This window comes from Terrapene carolina, unplaced genomic scaffold (assembly GCF_002925995.2).
Source record: "Terrapene carolina triunguis isolate 2854851 unplaced genomic scaffold, T_m_triunguis-2.0 Scaffold838, whole genome shotgun sequence".
Classification (NCBI taxonomy): domain Eukaryota; kingdom Metazoa; phylum Chordata; order Testudines; family Emydidae; genus Terrapene; species Terrapene triunguis.
In genome coordinates, this window is record NW_020665189.1 from 11650456 (window position 1) to 11670994 (window position 20539).

The following is a 20539-nucleotide window of genomic DNA, read 5'->3' on the forward strand; positions in this document are numbered from 1 at the left end:
GATCCATTTGTAAAGTTGGTTTTGGGCTCAGATTTCAAACACCCATGGGATGGCCACATCTGAGTGTCACAATTCAGGTCAACTGTATTTGTACTTCACATCCATGGTCCACAAAAAGCACTCACTCTAGGCACCTGGCTCCTCAGTCATCACCTCTCTTGCGCAGAGACCTGCGTGTCTCCCTCCTGATCAGGGATTTTTATAGGCTGCACAGTTCCCTGCCAACACTGTGATATCCCCAGTAAGTGAGACTGCCTAAACAGGCCTGTGTCTACACTTTGCTTTCTCTCCAAAGACTTATGAACAGTGTTGCCACATAAGTTCAGTCTTTACTTTATAGAGTTTGGGCTTTGAACTTCAGATTCCAGGAACAGCGTGTTTGGGGGGCAGATTTGCATTCACCTCCCCCTAGATATTTCCCAGTAAATCCACTTTACATGTATTATTATCGCAAAAGACCATTCTTGTCTGCCACATTGTTCAAGGTAGTCCTTTGATCATCCAGGCCCACCATAATATAAACCAAGAATGAAGAAACCTACGTTCTTTTCTCAGCTCTGCCACTGACTTGTGTGAAGTTGGGCAGGATTCCTACCTGCCCTGTGCCTCAGTTTCCTCACTGGTAAAATGAGCATATCACTTTTACCTACTTTTACAAAGTGATTTGGGATTTTCTGTTCAAAACGGCAGTAGAGGTGCCAAGTATTTTTCTTATTAACGTAACTGTCTGTCCCCTTTGGTTTGATCTTGCATTGATTTGTTCCTGCTAAACTGTGCAGGTGACAAGTTTCTACATCTTAAATGAAACACTGGGGAGGAAAGTAAACCATGGTTACATCAGTGGTGGTAGGTCTTCACGTTCAAACTATAGTTCCTCATGTTACTGTTAAGGAAAATCCTTCAGGCCATAATCACATAAATAATAAGTGATTGTGAAGGGCAAGGTGGTAAGGAGGCTTAGAGATGGTTAATGCTCCTAAAGGGCAGTATTTTCTGAGCAATGAGAGTTATTTATCTCCACACCTCCCATCCGAAATAAGAGAATTTGGGATAGAGCTAACTGTACTGTGCACCCCACTGAACACTTACCTCACAGAGCTATTTGGCAGACAGTGACTGATTGCTGTCTGGGGGATTTGCTACTGCCGGCTAAAATGCTGCAGTGGGACTTTGAAGGAGTAAGATTTATGAAACGAAAATCTTCCCATAGCTCTGACCTTTCTACTAGGCTCGATTTTAAGTATTCAGTGAATGCAGTGCTCATGAAGAGTGCCAGACTGATAGCCTTGGAGACTGAAGACTTTTCTTTCTCCACCAAACAGCTACATCATGGGCACCCACAGCATGATCTTCTCCAAACTGCCCTTTTGAGGTGCTAAATCCTGCCCTGGTGAGAAGAATAGTGAAATCTCTATGTGCATTCAATGCTTGGCCTCTGCTGAGACATAAGTGAATGTGCCAATTGGGTGGAGGTCATTTGTCCACTGGATTGAGACCTTCAGCTTTTCTCATAGGCCTCTAACCATCAAGTCTGGCTGTGACTAGAGCTCAGCGAATAGTTGATTTTTCGGTTCAATGGCTAAAATGGGAAATCCAGGGGGGAAATAGGTTCGTTTCAAACAAAACTGATTTTTTTTTTTTTTTAGTTTTGCTTGTCAAAACAAAAAGGCCCCCTCCCCCGCCCCCAAAAAATTGTTTGGGTCAAGGAAAACAATTCAAAATGAAAGGTCAGTTTGAATCCACATTTTCTGAATGTTTGTGTTCATGGGGGATTTTTTTCAGTTGAAACTATTTGCCGAATTTGACTCAAATTCACAAATAGTTTCAGCGCCCCCAAAAATTATTTTTGGCAAGGCAAATTTACTGTTCACTGAACATTTTTTGCCTAGCTCTAGTTGTGACCAAAACATATTGCTACATCTTAATTAGTAGTTTAATGGTAAAAGATTCTGTGTGCCATTTGTCATCCTTGTGACTATTCATTTGCAAACCTCTGCTCCTAATTAAACATTATATGTAAGCTCCTGAAATTTTAACCTGCTGTGTGCTTTCATTCTTCTCTTCTGGGCTGAAGAGAAGAAATCATGTTCTCTTCCTTACTTTGAAGGCATACCCTTTTCTATTAGCGTTGTATGTGGTCATTACTGCATTTTAGAGTCTAAGGTCGTCAATTCAGACTAAAACAGGAAAGGAGAATGGTTAGCAGTTGGGCACTGGTTGTTATACAGATTTCAAGCCGGGTTTGATTAGTGCATTGGGAGAGGAAAAGGTGGCCAGGTGGCAAAACCACAGCCCTACCAGTCAGAGCATCTGGGCTCTGTTTCCTGTCCCTGTCACAAACATCCCATGTGAGCCTTAACTTCCCCATCTGTAGCATGGGGTTAATACTTAGCTGTATCACTGATGTTGTGAGGCCTAATTAATTTGGGTCTGGATTTCAGAGTTGCTGTGCATCTGCAGATGCTATTGACTTTTCTGGAATTGTGGGTTTGCAGCCTCTCAAAGAATGCCCTGAGTATTTGCAAAGTGCTTTGAGATCCTTCGATAGAAGGTTATGTGGAAAAGCTAAGTATAATTATTAGGGCTCAGTCAGTCCAGAGAGGTTCCTGGTGGCTGTGGGTGCTGTTATATGGCAAATTCTTAAAGTCATTCTTCCCACTGGGCATGCACTCCTAACCATGTTTCCATTCCCAGTTTTTGGTCACTCCAGGGGTTTTAGTAGCTGAGTCGTAATTTAATTTCAGTTTCTACAGGTCATGCCTGGACTGCGACACAAACAAAGAGTGGCTTTTAAAAATTCAAATGCTGGCTCTTGGCTTTCTTTGAAGATCTGTTAATCAAATCTTAGAAGAACCTCCTGCTTCAAGGGAGATAACACTGAGCCCTCTCAGTCCTGCACAAAACAACATTAGTGAAATGAAGCCCGAAAGGGAGTCTCTGTCTGTGCTCTATACATTTGGAAACCTCCAGATTGATTTGATTTATTATGGCCTGCAAAACTCTGGTGTCAGCTACAACTCTTGCCACATGTCATCTATGTTGTTATTAAAAATCAATTCTCCAGAGGGGAGAAAGTGCTTCCGAGTGACAGTGTGCAATCTGTTATTGTCATGTATTAGCTGTGTTCTCGGGAGAATTTAAAAGAGAAAACATCAGCAAAAAAATTTCCACATTTTCAGGATTGTTGTTGGTTGTTGTTTTTTAAAGTATATGCGATATTTCATCATCTTGAGCTGTGCTTGCCTCTGAAGGTAACTGGCCTCTTTCATGCGTGATTCAGTATTTTTTCAAATTCTTCTGCTTTCCTTATATTTATTCTGTTAACAACAAATAGAATATATGTATCTGAAAATCAGAATACCCGTGAATGGATAATTTAATTACATGTTTCGTGTCATTTCTCTCTCTCTCTCTCTGGCTGTGCTGCTCAGCTTCTCTGTCTCTCTCGCTCATGTTTTTTTTTTATCCTTCTTTCAGAACCCATCTTGCAAGTGCTTATGCACATGCACTATTTTAGGCGCATGAGCAGTCCCCATTGAAATGAATGGGACCACTCATGTTTACTGTTAAGCCCCAACATAAGTGTTTGCAGAATCCAGGCCCCAGTCATTAGCATGACTTTTGCAATAACGTGACGACCCAGTCATGAAATGAGTTACAAAATGTTCCACCAGCTTTTCAGAATTGCTGCCTAGAAGGATCATTGATATATAGTGAAATGTAAACTGTAGTTGGGTGCATGTACATATCGAAAAACATATACTGTGGGAAAGTTACATTCCCATAAATATAGCATACTGTGTGCTGGTAAAACTCCTACAGGTGCTCTTCCTCTGGACCACTTTGCTTTTCTATCCAGTTTATGCAGTATCGTTTAGTTGATTGGCAGCTGCACAAATTGAAATGTAAGTGTCCTGGTCATGGGTAGACAGATCTTTTAAAATTATTTAGTTTTCATTAATTTTTTTATATGAAAAGAACTAATGTGTGTGCATGTCTGGCAAAATATTCAAAGACTTGCTTGGGTCAAATGTAACCTAACACAACACAGGGTGCTTATGATCTCCAGTGACATCTGAGCACCTTCAACATGGATTGGTTGCTGTGGGAGCCGTTGCATCCAGACTGTATGGTGGGTGTTGAGCCCCTCAGGGGATCAGGCTTTTACAAGCTGAACTCAGCTTTCATTTAAATATTTACAAAATAAGGAGGCTTAAGACAACCCAGGAAATCAGTGTAAATACTCCATTCCCACTGCACCGTTGCCTGCAAATTAGGCATCCCCCATTTGTGGCATACAAAAAAATAATGGCAGAGATCAGAAATGTAACATAGTAGTGAGCTCATTATAATGGTAATTAGTTCAAGGGCATTATATTCACTTCTGGCTTTTGAGCACTTCATGAACAGGCCCAAACTTGCAGTCCCTATACCAATAACAATATTTCCTGTGTAAAGGCTGCCAGGTAACGCCCAATGAGTTGCTCGTTTTTAGTTTTGTTAATAAGTGTCCTCTGTCTGGAGATACTGTGTTGGACTGCTCCTCCTTCCAGCTGAGGTGGATTGCCTGGAGATTCAGCTCAAGTTGTCAGTGCCACAAGTTGTTCTTGATGGGTCAAACACTTAATAGGATGCTTCAGGGTCAGAGCAGTGAGAAAACAAGGTTTTTGGGGTACTGGTGCCCAAAGCAGCAGAGAATGCATGTCCAGGAAATCTACACCCCCATACATGGATGACTTCTCTGTTGCAAATCTCGGCAAGGTAACAAGGCTGGAACTAAAGCTGCTCCTTCTCCATGTACACCCTGAGGGAGATTTACTAGATCTGGTGTGTTCTCCCTACATTTCTGCTGTGATTACTTTTGAGAATCTCTGTATCTGAATATATGTGAAACGGTAGTGTGCCAGTAGATGAACATGTAGCATAGTCCATGGCTTGTGAAGGACCAATAAAGCCTAAAGCCCAAATTCTCACTGGTGCAGGGAGGTGCGTGTCATTCACTGATCAGTTTGGCCTCAGCTCCAATGTGTGTGCATTGGGAATGCCACTATATAAATCCATGATACGCCCACACTTTGAATACTGTGTGCAGTTCTGGATGCCCCATCTCAAAAAAGTTATATTAGAATTGGAAAAAATACAGAGAAGGGCAACAAAAATTATTAGGGATATGGAACAGTTTCCATATGAGGAGAGTTTTAAAAGACGGGGACTGTTCAGCTTAGAAAAGAGATGACTAAGGGTGGGATATGATAGAGGTCTATCAAATCATGAATGGTGTGGAGAAAATGAATAGCAAAGTGTTATTTACTCCTTCACATAACACAAGAACCAAGTGTCACCCAATGAAATTAATAGGCAGCAGGTTTAAAACAAACATAAGGAAGTATTTCTTCACACAACACACAGTCAACCAGTGAAACTCGTTGCCGGGGGATGTTGTGAAGGCCAAAAGTATAACTGGGTTCTAAAAAGAATTAGATAAGTTCATGGAGGATAGGTTCATCAATTGCTATTAATCAAGATGGTCAGGGATACTCCACATGTCATTAACGACTTAGATATTGATATTGGTATAGAAAGTACGATTATTAAGTTTGCGGATGATACCAAACTGGGAGGGATTGCAACTGCTTTGGAGGACAGGGTCATAATTCAAAATGATCTGGACAAATTGGAGAAATGGTCTGAGTTAAACAGGATGAAGTTTAACAAAGACAAATGCAAAGTGCTCCACTTAGGAAGAAAAAATCAGTTTCACACATACAGAATGGGAAGAGACTGTCTAGGAAGGAGTACGGCAGAAAGGGATCTAGGGGTTATAGTGGACCACAAGCTAAATATGAGTCAACAGTGTGATGCTGTTGCAAAAAAAGCAAACATGATTCTGGGATGTATTAACAGGTGTGTTGTGAGCAAGACACGAGAAGTCATTCTTCCGCTCTACTCTGCTCTGGTTAGGCCTCAGCTGGAGTATTGTGTCCAGTTCTGGGCACCGCATTTCAAGAAAGATGTGGAGAAATTGGAAAGGGTCCAGAGAAGAGCAACAAGAATGATTAAAGGTCTTGAGAACATGACCTATGAAGGAAGGCTGAAAGAATTGGGTTTGTTTAGTTTGGAAAAGAGAAGACTGAGAGGGGACATGATAGCAGTTTTCAGGTATCTAAAAGGGTGTCATACGGAGGAGGGAGAAAACTTGTTCACCTTAGCCTCTGAGGATAGAACAAGAAGCAATGGGCTTAAACTGCAGCAAGGGAGGTCTAGGTTGGACATTAGGAAAAAGTTCCTAACTGTCAGGGTGGTTAAACACTGGAATAAATTGCCTAGGGAGGTTGTGGAATCTCCATCTCTGGAGATATTTAAGAGTAGGTTAGATAAATGTCTATCAGGGATGGTCTAGACAGTATTTGGTCCTGCCATGCGGGCAGGGGACTGGACTCGATGACCTCTCGAGGTCCCTTCCAGTCCTAGAATCTATGAATCTATGAATCTATGTGCTGGATATCCCTAAACCTCTGACTGGCGGAAGCTGGGACTAGACGACGAGATGGATCACTCATTAAATTGTGCTGTTCTGTTCATTCCCTCTGAAGCATCTGGCACAGCCACTGTTAGAAGACAGGATACAGGACTAGGTGGACCATTGTTCTAACCCAGTATGACTGTTCTTACATTCCTTCCCATAGCCTGATGCACTCACTTTTTGGGCCACCTCTTTCAATTTGATTGTAAGCTCTTTGGTGCAAGAAGTGCTTTTTTGTTTATTTGTACGGCATTATGATCCCTCAATCCAGATTGTGGTGTTTGATTACTATTGCAATACAAACTGTATATATTGAGAGTAAGGATTTACCTTTATTGTAGCATCTTTCAAATAGTGTGTTCCACAAATTATCAGAAAAATTCTTCCAGACATCCATATAAATAGAAATAATACAGTTCTTGGAAGAGGTGGGGAATAAAATACCTTTTCAAATTGTCTAAGAAACATTTAGAACCCTTCTAGGAAAGACTGTGGTTATACTCTGTTGATACTAGGAAGGTGCTGATTTCCATGTCCAAAGTGGACAGGCTCTTCAAAGAACTGATTTCCAAGTATTTTGCCTGGATGTGCAAATGTGTCCCTCACTGAATATTGGTATGCTCTGCTGCTGATGTGGGAATGTGGGCCCTAATCCTGCAAATATATCTATACACGTGGACCCTCACTCCCTCCTGGAGTTCCACTGTAGTCAATGTTTAATTTCATCTTTCACATTCCCTCTTTTCCTTTGATTTCTTTGTATTTTCAGCTAATGGGACTCTGTGCAGCAGTAAGGGTGTCTGTAGCAGGGAGGAAAAGATGCTTTCCTATTTTTCTGTTTGAAAGAAAATATGCTTAAATTATATTGACTCATTTTTTTTAAAAAAAGAAGCAAGACACCTTTTACATTACAAATTAATTATTAACATTTTTAACTGCAGATAACATTATTTATAAAATTTTTGTGTAAAAGTACAAATAACAAAGCACTGACTCTGGTGGGTTATGAAGCTAGTAGGGTTTCTGCAGGGGGGACAGTTAAATATTGGTTCCAAAGCTAACTATTTGTTCAAATTTTGGGGTGGAGCATGACAATATAGTGTTCTAATGTCTTATTGTTCTTTCCCTGCTCTAGGACTCTTCATGGTAATGATATTTCCAGTGTTCCCGAAGGTTCTTTTAATGACCTTGTGTCCCTTTCACATCTGTAAGTACCAATGCTCTGAATTAATGTTTTTGACTGTGTTATTTTACTAACACAATGTTGGTTATGCTGCTAATCTAGTTTCTAAACTATTCTGAGTTGTGCCCATTTTCTCTCTGCATTTTACTGTCTTTATTCAGACATTGTCTGTTCAAATTAAATAAAATAAATGCTTGGACTGCTTGTTATTTATTCTCAAAAAAATTTCTTAGGAAAAACAATTGAAGGAATAATATGACGATTTCCTCTTTTATGGCATTTGTGCTAAGACTCAGTCATCTAGCACTTTGCATGTGAAATTTAGAGAGCATGATGGTCCAGAAGCCTGAGCATGAGACAGGAAGCCAGCCACCAAGAACATTAAGTAACTTATATGTGGATTCTGTGCATAATAAATATCTCATGATTTACATACTGTATTTTGTCAATATAGTATCTTGTACATGAACTAATAATTCACATACACCTCTACCCCGATATAACGCTGTCCTTGGGAGCCAAAAAATCTTACCACGTTATAGGTGAAACTGCGTTATATCGAACTTGCTTTGATCCGCTGGAGCATGCAGCCCCGCACCCCCTCCCCTGCCCCTCCCCGGAGCACTGCTTTACTGCGTTATATCCAAATTTGTGTTATATCGGATTGCGTTATATCGGGGTAGAGGTGTATACTAATAATGAAAGTGAACTTTTTGTATATTTCACTCCACACATGCATATAAAATATGTTCTAAAAATGACACACTATCCATACACATAAAATATATGTGCTCTTTCCAAGTGAGAAGAAAATCCAAATGTCTGTTTTAGTTTTTCCATCACTTTCTTCCTTCCTTAATGGCCTTGGACCAGTCACTTACCTAGAAATGGACCAAAATTGGTAAACTTTAATCAGTCATCTTTTACTTTTGATTTGTGAGGCTCCAGACTTACTCCTATGATTTGGTTTCAGGCCAGATCCAGAGTTCAGATACAGTTGTGACTTGGGTGTTCAAATAGCTTGCAAAAACAGATTTCTTGAAATGTCCATTACTCAGGATGGGAGGTAGCATGGTCCAATGAATAAGGCATCAGACTGGTATATCCTGGCAGTCAGGAGACCTGGGGAATATTTAAAATACATATTCACATATTCAGAAACATTTTGCAAATTTGTTTTGTTTCAAAATTTCCTTCAATTTTATTTTATTTTTTAATTAAGTTCCAACTTGAAATGATGTTTTGTTGGACCTGAAACAACAACAAAAAAATTGACTTTTTTTTCCAGAACTACCAATGAACCAAAACATTCATTGTTTTCTCATTCTAGACCTGGATTCTAGTCCCAGCTTTCAGGTTTCTGTGGGAGAAGTCACTTAACATTGTTATGCTTCAGTTTCCCCTTACAAAATAAGGGATAGTGATAACTACTAAATGTTACTATTTGGGACAAAATCTTGTGTGAACAATTCAAGGGATTTCAACACAATTTTACATTAATTTGAACCTGCGCTTTAACCCTAATTCAGCTTCAAATCAAAACCTCAAACTTTAGCCTGTACCTAAGATAGATAAAATGTTTAATTACAAATATCTGTTATACATAAAATGTATTCTATGCTGTGTTCATAGTATAGTAAATTCATTTTAGGCATTGTCTGGGGATGAATTCAGGGTCATTGTACCAAATTCCTTTGTCTCTACTTGGAAATCCAATGACACCTTCCAAACAGGGGAAGCTGGCGTCTAAGGGTATTTTTAGAACTGAAATGATAAACATGTCATGTGCCATTTGTTTGGGTTTTCTTCAGAGTTTACATTAAACTAAGTGCAGGCACAGCTTTCCTAGGTAAACTGTTCACCCTAGAGAGTCATAAAATCCCCTTTGGCCCAGCACAGTCAATGTACCTCCTCCGTTTATAAGTATGTGCTGCTGACAATGTAAAGTACACAACGCTCAAATGAATGGTAATAAGTAGGATCCATAAAATAATCAAGACCTGTCTAGAGTATAATTTGCTCAGTGGACAATTAAATTCTACCGTGCAATTGCTCTTGGCTGTTTCTTTAAAGAAACGTTTGCCTTCTGTAACTCTAGGAGGGCCAGTGTCTTTGACACAATTGAAGAAGTTGAGTTCACCAATAAAGCTGTAAGCAATTTAAAATAATGTATTTTATGAACACTGACATAGATCTCTCTGGGATTCACATATCTCTGAGAGAGTCTGTAGCTGTGGCATTTTCAAACAAATGGAACAAAAAAGTGCCATGCATCAATTGCATACATCTTGTGAGTGAATAAAATTTTATGTGTGAGAGACACTTTGCCTGCCTGCAGTGTGAATCCATAGTAAATAATGGAACTTATAATGCATTTGGTATTCCTAGGGTAGGAGGAGATGCTGAGTGTTAAGATGTTGAACAGGTTTAGCCTAGCCAGAACGGTTAGTGTGGTCACACAGCATTGTTACAAGTTATGATGGCTCAAATGGACCATTGTAAATTGCAAAGGTACAGTTCTCTAGTGTACACAAAATGTTTCACTTTTTTGGTCAAAGCCTTTTGCAACAGCTGCAGCAGTAAATTGGAAATTTAAAAACTCAGATCTAGCCTACTCTAATCTACTTTCCAAAGCTGCTCAAAACACAAGGAAAGATTTTCACCAAAATTGCTTTGCAAACGTAACATTCTTTTAAGGTAGCTTTTTGAAAGGGGTGTGTGTGTGTGTGTGTGTTTAGCTCCATCGAGACAGGATGGTTTATCTATGGAATACACACATACTCTTTTAGTACAGAATCTGTGCCAGTATACTGTAACAATCCTGAATATTCTCCAACTGAGGCTGTGTCTTCACAAGCAAACTTAGTGTTTTTTTGACACCATGATAAAAATGTCTGAGCTTTGTCTACACTAATTCCTATATTAGTGCTTTAAAAAAGGCTCTAAATTTGCTAGGATAGAAACAGCCTTAAAGTTGACAAAGCAAGCTTGAGATCTCCCATGCATTCATTCAGTGCCTGGGCATGCAACCCACATCCAAAACTACCTGATGTAGTGGACTACCAGGTACCACTCCCTGGTGAGGGCTTGACCCAGATAGTTTATCAAAAGCATGGTAAAGAACACATTATTAAAAATATGTCTGAGAGACATATATTCTGTACATAAACAGCTCAGATTCATGTCCCTGTTGATTCGTCTCTTGTTTACTCAAGCTCATGTTAGATACTTATAAAAATAAACTATGCCCTCTATCTCTAGTTCATCTCGTCTATAGTTATTTTAATTGCCCTTCAATGAGAAATATGTAAGTCTGAGAGAAAAAAAATCTGCCCTTCATTGCAAAGACCCTTAGTGTTTCATAACAGTATGAGATGATTAACCACCAGGAATTGTTTTGCTGTATTGACCAAAGAAATAAAAGGAGAAGTGAGTGGAAACAAGCATGCTGTGGTACATAAAAATTAGTGGAAAGTAAAAAATACACTGCTTAATTTATACAGCTCATGGAACAAAATTATTCCTAGCATTTATATAGCAGCTTCATCTTCAAGCTGCATTAGAGAGATTGATTAACCTGTATGTTTCAATGTTCGTTTTGTGATTTCCCTCTCACCTTGTGTGTGTTGAGGTTTGTCCAGTGCTAAATGTTTAACTGTAATTTCTAGATGAACTTCGAAATGTAGGGTTTTGTTTAGCCTTGCACAAGTGGGCCAGCTCATTGCAGATGGGGTCAAAAGGTCATCCCTGGAGTTTTTCCATTGTAAGCAATGGGCGCTACAAAAGGGGCTGGATTTGGGGGTTTTCAGGCATTGCTGCTGTACACATTTAATTTTGATGAATGAGCCCTGGCTAGGATTGAACCCATGAACTCTACAGTTGAGTCTGTTTAGGGCTGTTTCATTAGTCACTCCCATAGAAATGTATCAACAAATTTAGTGGGGTTTCCTTTCTTAATATCCTGTCTGAACGTTTTTATCCAAAAGAAACTTGAGTTCAAAACATTATTTTAAAAAATGATTTGTAGTCTGATTCATGGGGTAAAGCTAAAATTCATAAAGCAATTTACATCATTCCTGTAATAATTCCTTCCAAGTCAAAATCTCTGTAGATTTTTGATGCCTTTAAATGCTCAGATCAGTTTACAGTGTTTTAGACGCGTGACTGCCTATTAAAGTAAGAGAGTTGCATGGCTAAAACCCTTCATTGCTTTCAAAAAAGTAACTCCATAGACTTCACATATCTAATGTGCGTTTCTTCAAAGCTGATTTTTTTAAACTGCCTTTGGTCAAGCGCTCACGTTTTGGACGGGATTTCCAGGAGATTAAGAGAGTTGGACAAACAATTCCCACTAAACGTCAATGGGAGTTGAGCACCTATCACTGTTCGGCTTCTTTGAAAACCCCAGTCTTTACGGGATTTTGTTTTTTCTTTCCTCCTGCTCCTAATTGTGAGGTACATGGGCTCCATGGCCTGGCTTGATGTCATTGCATCTGTTCATGTGGGTCTTACCTCCAACATCAATGCATTTTTTTTTGTTTGTGCTGCAGCCTCATTGAAATGGAAAAACAGGTTGCATTTATTTCACACTTCACACAGTGGTATTTTGGACGGGACTCCCAGCAACTCACAGGAGAGCCTCTTGTTAAAACTCTGCTAGCAAACTGAAGGATGAGTTGGGGTGATTTCCCTTACCCACGAAAGCTTATGCCCAAATAAATTTGTTAGTCTTTAAGGTGCCACTGGACTCCTCGTTGTTTTTGCCTCTGAGTTATCCCTAAATCATCCCGGCCAGAGATGACTTATCCCTAGCCTCTTTCTAAAGAAACAGTTTTTTGCCTTTGGTTTGGATCAGATTGTCCTAAACAACTAGTATTTAAAAAAAATATCTGAGTGGAGTATACCCTCCCATAGTGGTTCTCAACCAGGGGTATGTGTACCTCTGGCGGGTGTGCAGAGGTCTCAGAGGGTACATCGGCTCATCTAGATATTTGCCTAGTTTTACAACAGGCTACATAAAAAGCACTAGTGAAGTCAGTACAAACTAAAATTTAATACAAAGGCTTGTTTATGCTGATATATATATATATATATATAATGTGTGTGTGTATATATGTGTGTGTGTTTGTTTGTATATATACATATATACACACACACTATACACAGAAATGTAAGAACAATGTTTATATTCCAATTGATTTATTTTATAATTTGGTTATATGGTAAAAATGAGAAAGTCAGCAGTTTTCAGTAATAGTGTGTTGTGACACTTTTTTATTTTTAGGTCTGGTTTTGTAAGCGAGTAGTTTTTACGCGAGGTGAAATTTAGGGTACACAAAACAAATCAGACTCCTGAAAAGGGTACAGTAGTCTGGAAAGGTTAAGAGCCACTGGTTTAGCTTAGCACAAGACCTGAACCACTCTACAATTTACCCAAGCTGAACACACTATTATTCTAGGTTGTTGGTTTGGTTTATCTTCTTGTTTTTTTCCAGGAGCAAAATGTACATATGTCCAGCAAAGTGCAACTTAATATAAATTTGTTTCCCTGGAAGTGCTGCCTCCTTCCTTGGTTATGAGAAAACAGTTCTGATTAAATGGGAAAACAAACCAATAGATTCTCCCATCTTGTGGTTGCAAATACATGCATCTCTACTACATGGGATTTATCCCAGGCCAAGGGGAAATATATTTGGTTGAGCTCCTTGTTTTAAAAAAATTACAAATCTGAGACACAGAAGTTAAGTGACTTGCCCACGGTTACACAATGAATCAGTGAGAGAGTTGGAAACAGAACCCTGGTCTCCAAACTCCAACAATGATGTTTAAATAGAGTTGGCAGCAATCCATAAATAACTGTAACACTCTCAAATATAGCAGCCTCTGAGGCACAGTGGGTTAGTTCACTAACCATCCAAGTCTGGGAACTTTTATTAAAGTGTGACTTGGATTACAGCCTTAAAGTAGGTTTGAGTGTCTCAAGCTAGTCCCAGTTTTCTCATGTGTGCTGTTCGCATCACCGGACTACCACACACAAACTTAATTGGAACTGTTTGCTGGCTGGAATGAAAGCAATGTCATGTTTCAAAAAACAAGTGCAATTCCAGAGTTTTGTGAAACCCTCATTAATGCATGGTCTATGAGGGCTATCCAGTCCCTCTTTTTAAAAAAAGAAAAAGCAATAAATTCACTATATATATTTTTATTAAAAATTAAGCCAAAGAAGAACAGACATCCTTTTAGAAAATGTTCAGGAGAATGGTTCTCTCTCTCATGTGGAGATGCTATTCCTTCTTTCAGCTTGTTGCCTGAATATCTCTAATTCAAATCTTATAGATTTTTATGTAAAAAGTTACTTTTAGCAGATTTAGATCATATTTCACTTTCATTATTGAACAGGAAATCTGCTACTTATTTTTGATGCATTTTCATAGTAGTTTGAAAAATAGAAATGCAACAACTCACATGCCTGATATTACCCATCTCTATAATTTTAAAAATACAAATCAAAACTTGGTTAAAAAAGAGAAAGAGAGAGAGGCCTTTCATTAATACATTTTACAACTTTAGACCCCAATTCAGGAAATAGCCCTTTCCAGGAAGAGTTCTCAAGTTTGTGCTTAAGTCCAATTCAAATTCTTTGTTTTGATCAGACAGCTCACATGGTTTTCTTGCGGTCCCTGATTGGCTCAGCACCATAAGCATTTCCCCAAGAATACTTAGATGTTCAAAATTAAAACTTGGTTTCTACAAAAATTTGTGCATGTGACTTTGAAAGTCACCTCCTGCTAACTTTTGCCAGTAAAACTTAATCCCTTGAGTGTTTGCGTTAAGCAAACAAAAATGGGCATGAGCATGACTAAAGCAGATGCATTTAAAAATGGAAATAATAATTTACAGAACCATTACATTATTTGCTGATATCCATCAATAATTCACTCACTTACCCTATCATGAACTGTTGTCCTGGTTTATTTAGATGAAGGTTTCTGAGGTAGAAAATGTGTCTTCACAATTAACCTGCAACTGCAAACTCTTATTCATGAGTGTAGTGCCACTGCCTGCAATGGGGTTACTTCTATAAAAAAAAAGTGTCTTAGAAATGATAACTAAGCAAGACAGCTCAAAGTGGAATATTATCTTTCAGACCATAGAGTTTAAACAAACAACACCTGAATTTTGTCAGGTTAAAATAATAAATTTAGAGAAACAGTGTGTGTATATATCGCTCAAGTGGAAATGGGCTAAATTTCTTGAATAAATGATCAGTAGTAAGTTATTCAACTCTGCTGAGTAATGATGAGAAGAAGGGTATGAGAAGGGATTGTTGGAAGAGGTTAGCCTTAAGGAAGGAGCCAGGGAGAGACCGTTCAGTCAGAGAGGCACGGGGTCAGTGTTCTAGGGATAGCAGAAGATAGAAGGCCTGAGACTGAGACTTGGGTTTTGTCTACACTGGAAACTGAATGACAAAACTTTTGTTGTTCAGGGGTGTGAAAAAAACACACACACCCCGAACGACAAAAGTTTTGCTGACGAAAAGCGCTGGTGTGAACAGCGCTTTGCCTGCCAACAAAGCTACCGCCGCATTGGGAGTGGACGTTTTTAGTCGGCGGGAGAGCTTTCTTCTGCCAAGAAACAGTGGCTACACTACACGCCTTTTAGCGACACGGCTGTAGCGGCACAGCCATGTCGCTAAAAGGTGCATAGTGTAGTCAAAGTCTTAGAATGAACACAAATGGAGCCGTGAGGTGAGAATGAAAATCTGATGGCCCACTTTATGCTGAATTCTAATCTACCATTATGACTTTTGCTCAAATACATCTTCAAAGGGCTGTTTGGAGACACCAGATGTTGAAATTGTGTTAAATATTGAAGGATTTTCTTTCCAGCTCTTTAGAATCAAGGTTTCCAGTTCTTTGGAGTTAATGTGGAGACATGGGTAAAATGTGCCATTTGGGAGGGGGCGCTATTTTTGCTTTCAAGCAAAGGAAAAAGTTCATTGTTTTACATCACCAGGGCTCTGGGTACCAACCCCTTGAACTGTGACTGCAGTCTGCGCTGGCTTTCGGAATGGGTGAAGGCAGGGTACAAAGAGCCAGGGATTGCACGCTGCAGTGGGCCAGAGGACATGGCAGACAGACTGCTTCTCACAACACCAACCCATCGCTTCCAGTGCAAAGGTAGGAGCAAGCTGTTTGGCTGAGGTCTGTAAACCATTTGAGTGCCATTGCTTATCTTGTGTAAACAGCTTTATTGGTAGAATATTGCCAACCCCCAGCTTCAAGAATCATGAGATATTAAAACGAATTTAAGACTCTCTTTTTTTGTGCCTTGTGGTTTCTGAGCTATTGGAGCCCACTTGGGATATGTTTTCAAGCTTTTCTCCACTAACAGAAGGATTACAAATTTCATTGTTTACAGTGAAAGCTGATATTCTCATGCAATCACTTAATTCCGGCAGTTGGGGCTTTAAGGGAAACACCAAATCTCACATGAGTTAGCAACACTGTCATTACATCAGATAATAATAATTGCAAATTACTGTATGGAATGTCATTTTAGGGATAATTAATCAAATAATTCATTTCGAGACCCCAAAAAACTTGGGTAAGAGAAGGTTTATTCAGTAAGTAATTCTACATTTTGAAAAAAATGAGAATGCTATAGTTATAAAAATAAGTTTGAAAGCAGTGGGAAAGAAGTTGCAGGTGGAAAGCAAATATGTGGTGATAAGGACATTTGTACCTGAAGATCCACAAACAACTTTAACTCCAACCTAAGTCCTATCAACTCTAGATCAGTAACTGGATGTATTCGATGTATTTTATGTTGTAAGATCAGGAGAGGGTGCAGGTATATGACTGGAATGATGGAATATAAGAGCTATATGAGGAGAAACTGATTGAGGAGTTATAGTGAGGTATATAATATGGAGGTAGAATGATAATGTGTCGGCTTTCTGACAATGAAATTGTGGACAAATAAAGAGGATATGTTTGTGGTTTTTGCTGTCAAGGACTGTTGGAATGTGAAATGTTTGTTTGGGTTGCTAGTCTATATGTGAAAACAGAAGTGTGAAGATGTGTATTTACTATTTACAGTAATGGAGAAGAGGGTCTGTGGTTGGAAATGAAGGGGAATTGACATCATCTTGTTATTTATCTATGAAGTGCCATGTACATTTATATTTAATAATAAATTATAATAATGGCACTGGCTTAGCGGGATGGTTGTATAGCAGCTGGGATTAAACTGATTGCTGAATAGAGGATGGGTGTTGACATAGGGCTAAAGTTAAGGTTGTTTCCCAAACCGGAGCTAACTTTAATGATCTTCCATCTTCATTTTTAATAACTAGAACATTCAAATTCAGCTATTTTAAAAGTGACGATAGCTTTCGGACAGCAGATCATAATCAGAGCTCTCTGCTCTTTGGTGAGTTTATAATTTCACTGCTGAGAGTTACAAATATTCCTAACTAAACACCCAACAATGTGCTAACTTTCAGTGAGGAAAAATGAAGAAAACAAATGTGGCATTTGTAGATTAAGCTATTTTTGAAATATGATGCAGCAAAAAAAGTAGCTAACTTTTTATTTTTGAAACTCTCATATTTTGAAATGGCTTTGCCTGATTCTCCTCAAAGCATTCTCCTGCGGTTACCCACCACATGAGCCGAGCAGCAGTCTGTGGACAAATAGAGCAGCTTCGAATGGGGAGAGTTTCCGGATTCCTCCCACTGTCTTCCTCCCCCCTCACTCAAAACAAATGTACAAGACTTGTCAACTTAACAAGAGCAATTTGTCACACCCCCCCCCCGTATGCACACTTACACCCCGATCTTGCAATTGAGTATGTGAACTCTGTCCTTCACCTGTGCAGAGCCCCAGTGAAGTCAGTGGAGCTCCACCATCAATTGCAATTAAATCCTAATAAAAACAATCTCTTCATTCCAGCCCACTACCTTCCCCTCATTATTGCCATAGTCCTGTCAGTCACAGTACAAGGCTGACGAGTGACTCACAGGGCTTTCTAAATTAACATGTATTTTGTCAAAATTGTGGTTTAACCCAATGTTTGGACTAAAAGCCAAATGTCCACGCCTTGTCTCAGTGCAAACAGGACCGGACTTGAGGCACAAGTAGTGCAGACTCAGCTCTGTGTTTTATTAAATTGTCCTCCTTGTCTGCAGCACTATTAGAAAGGACTGCACTAGACTGAGAAGACTTTTGCTACATGGTTTATAAATCAAACCCCCAAGGGCAAAGAAATAGACTACTTAAGTGCTGGAGCTCTGATTAGCTCCTTCATTGATCGGCTTTGATCAATGCCATAGGGAGAGATGGACTGTGTTCTACTGTGTGTTTGTCTGTGTGTGTGTGTGTGTGTACATATATATCTATATATAGTGTATAGTATAATCCAAGCTGGTATCATTGCCTCCTGGGCCACCTTGTTTTCCTCAAATAGCTACTCTCGTGCACTTTTGGGAGAAGCAGCAGAAGAGCAACACATAAAGGAGGAAAAAGCCCACAGGCATAACTACAGCCATTCAGACTAATCTCTTCTGTTGAAGTCAGGCAAGCTGTTGTATCTAACTAGAGTTTACGGCAAATAGGAAAAAAGTGAAAATAAAGCAGGACAGGAATGGATGAAATATAAAACACACAAACGCAGAAAAGGAGAAGAAAAGTCTTCTTTTGGATGTATTCGTTTCTTTTTGAGCCCTTTTCCTGGGTAATGTATTGTTTAGGGCCAGGTTCAATACCCTTATTCGGACTGAAGAGCACCTAACTTTACTAGTAGTTTATTAACTTCAATGACACTACTTGCAGTGTAAGCAAGTGAGTAAGGGCATCAGAATCTGCCTCTTAGATTGAGGGCTCTTTGCGGCAAAGTCCTTGTCAATGTACATATCTGTTAATCCCTTTTCTCTCTGTTGGTGCTATGTAAATAATAAATATTAATAATGATTTGATAGGTCAATAGCTCAATAGCTAGGGTTTGCTAGGTCAGAAGAAAACCCTACCATGGATTTTTATATTACTGGACAGTGAATTACTGAATTACTGGACAGTTTCTTAAGATGTAAGTCCACAAAATCAGTTTTCTTCTGTCTTGCTCATCGCTTATTTCTTCTCTTTAGTTGTAACACATTTGTCATATGCAGATCTGCCACAAGGAAGGTGTTTGTCACTATTTTATGATGGAATGCTAATACAATCAGTAATAGCAAAGAATTCCTATTTCCTGGGCATTGCTTTTTCACCTGGTTGCTAATTTTGCACTGCCCAAAAGGGGCCATTAGTGAAAGGGTCTGTTAGTATTTCAAACATGAAGCATGTTTTTCACTCAGACATAACTCAGAGATGAAAATTCACCATGGACTGAATGATCTCAGCCAATGAACAACAGATTTTACCAACTTTTCATGAAATCCTTTTCAACCCACCTCACCCATCTGTCATGTGCTTGGTCTGTCCTAAGTTATTTAAAATTTATTACTTATCGTCGGTACTTTTGTGGAGTCCTTGCACTTAAAAGAAATATTTTCATATAAAGGAAATAAAGTGCTTTAAGACCTTCACTGCTTGAAATAAATTAGTCTCTTTTGACCATTTTTACATTTTAAAACCATTTGAGTCATTAATATTTGAAAGTTAGTGACCACAAAGTCAGTTTTATTTTCACATTTCCAAATTTGCCTATCTTTATTAACATCTCAACAGATCTGTAATACTGATTGATTTAGTACCCAACTCCATGCTAGAGGTGGACACAACAGACAGTAACTACTCCGATGGAGTGTCTTTGACAATTTGAGTGCTTTGCCCTGCAGACGACCTATTCAGGTCCAGTAAATAAATACTTGTTTTTAAATTTGGGTAATTCTGTGTTTACACAGGAAGCCATAAGTTCTCTTTGGTGTAGATGCCTGAGTGTGTGGCATCTAGCGTCTGTGTTTGTTTCAAGTATTCGTGTGTTTCTATTTTTGTTTACATTTTTCATAGGCCTTTCTCAGTGCCTTAGGGAGTTGAAACAGGGATTTTGCATGCTGAAAAGTAATGGAATGAAAACAACGTACTGTCTTTCTCTCATGTCCAAGTGTCGTGTTTCTTGTGTACAAAGCAGTACATTTAAGAAAGATTGACAAGACCATTTTGATTCTTAAATCCATATATTTTCAATATGCTCAATATGAAGCTTTATTGCCACCCCCATTTCCCTACACTTGCCTGCCTCCCTTACCCTTGCAATAAACCTCCACTACCCAGTCGTTTGCTCTTCTGCCTCAGCATCGATACTCCCTTTCCCCACATAGGCAGTTCCCTCCCTCCGCAAACAGGAGCTAGTTACTGCAGTTAGGATCTGCAAGGAGCAAGCAAGCCAGACAATACAGGCAGATGACTGTGCAGAGTACAGGGGAATCACAGAGGACTGCAGTGGTAGCTGGAGGCTGGTATTCATTGTGGGATAAAATGATTTTCATCTGGCTCTGGGCTTTCAGCTTGAGTCTCCAAATTCCACTATTATGGACTGTGTTCAGGTTCCTGCTGACCCACAAACACTCTGTCACATTCTGGGGTGCAATCCAGACCAATGAGGGTTGTGTCATCGCCTGCCTTGCAACCTTCGGTGCCTCACAATGCTTTGGTGTTGTATAGGGTTACCATACGTCCGGTTTTTCCCGGACATGTCCGGCTTTTCGGCAATCAAACCCCCGTTCGGGGGGAATTGCCGAAAAGCCAAACATGTCAGGGAAAATGCCGGCCGGGCACTTCCTCTCCCGCGGCTGCTCTGCTCCGCTCCTCCCCTCTCAGACTTTAAGAGCC

The 20539-nt window shown here is 39.4% G+C and overlaps 1 protein-coding gene across 1 annotated transcript in view; it reads left to right on the forward strand.

Moving 5' to 3' along the window:
* SLIT3 (slit guidance ligand 3) overlaps positions 1-20539 on the forward strand; it is a 760437-nt gene that overhangs the window by 620437 nt on the left and 119461 nt on the right. Inside the window, exons 24-25 of the mRNA XM_026660830.2 lie at positions 7659-7730; positions 15723-15886. Coding sequence (XP_026516615.1) covers positions 7659-7730; positions 15723-15886 — 236 coding nt within the window. The remainder of the gene's footprint in view (positions 1-7658; positions 7731-15722; positions 15887-20539) is intronic.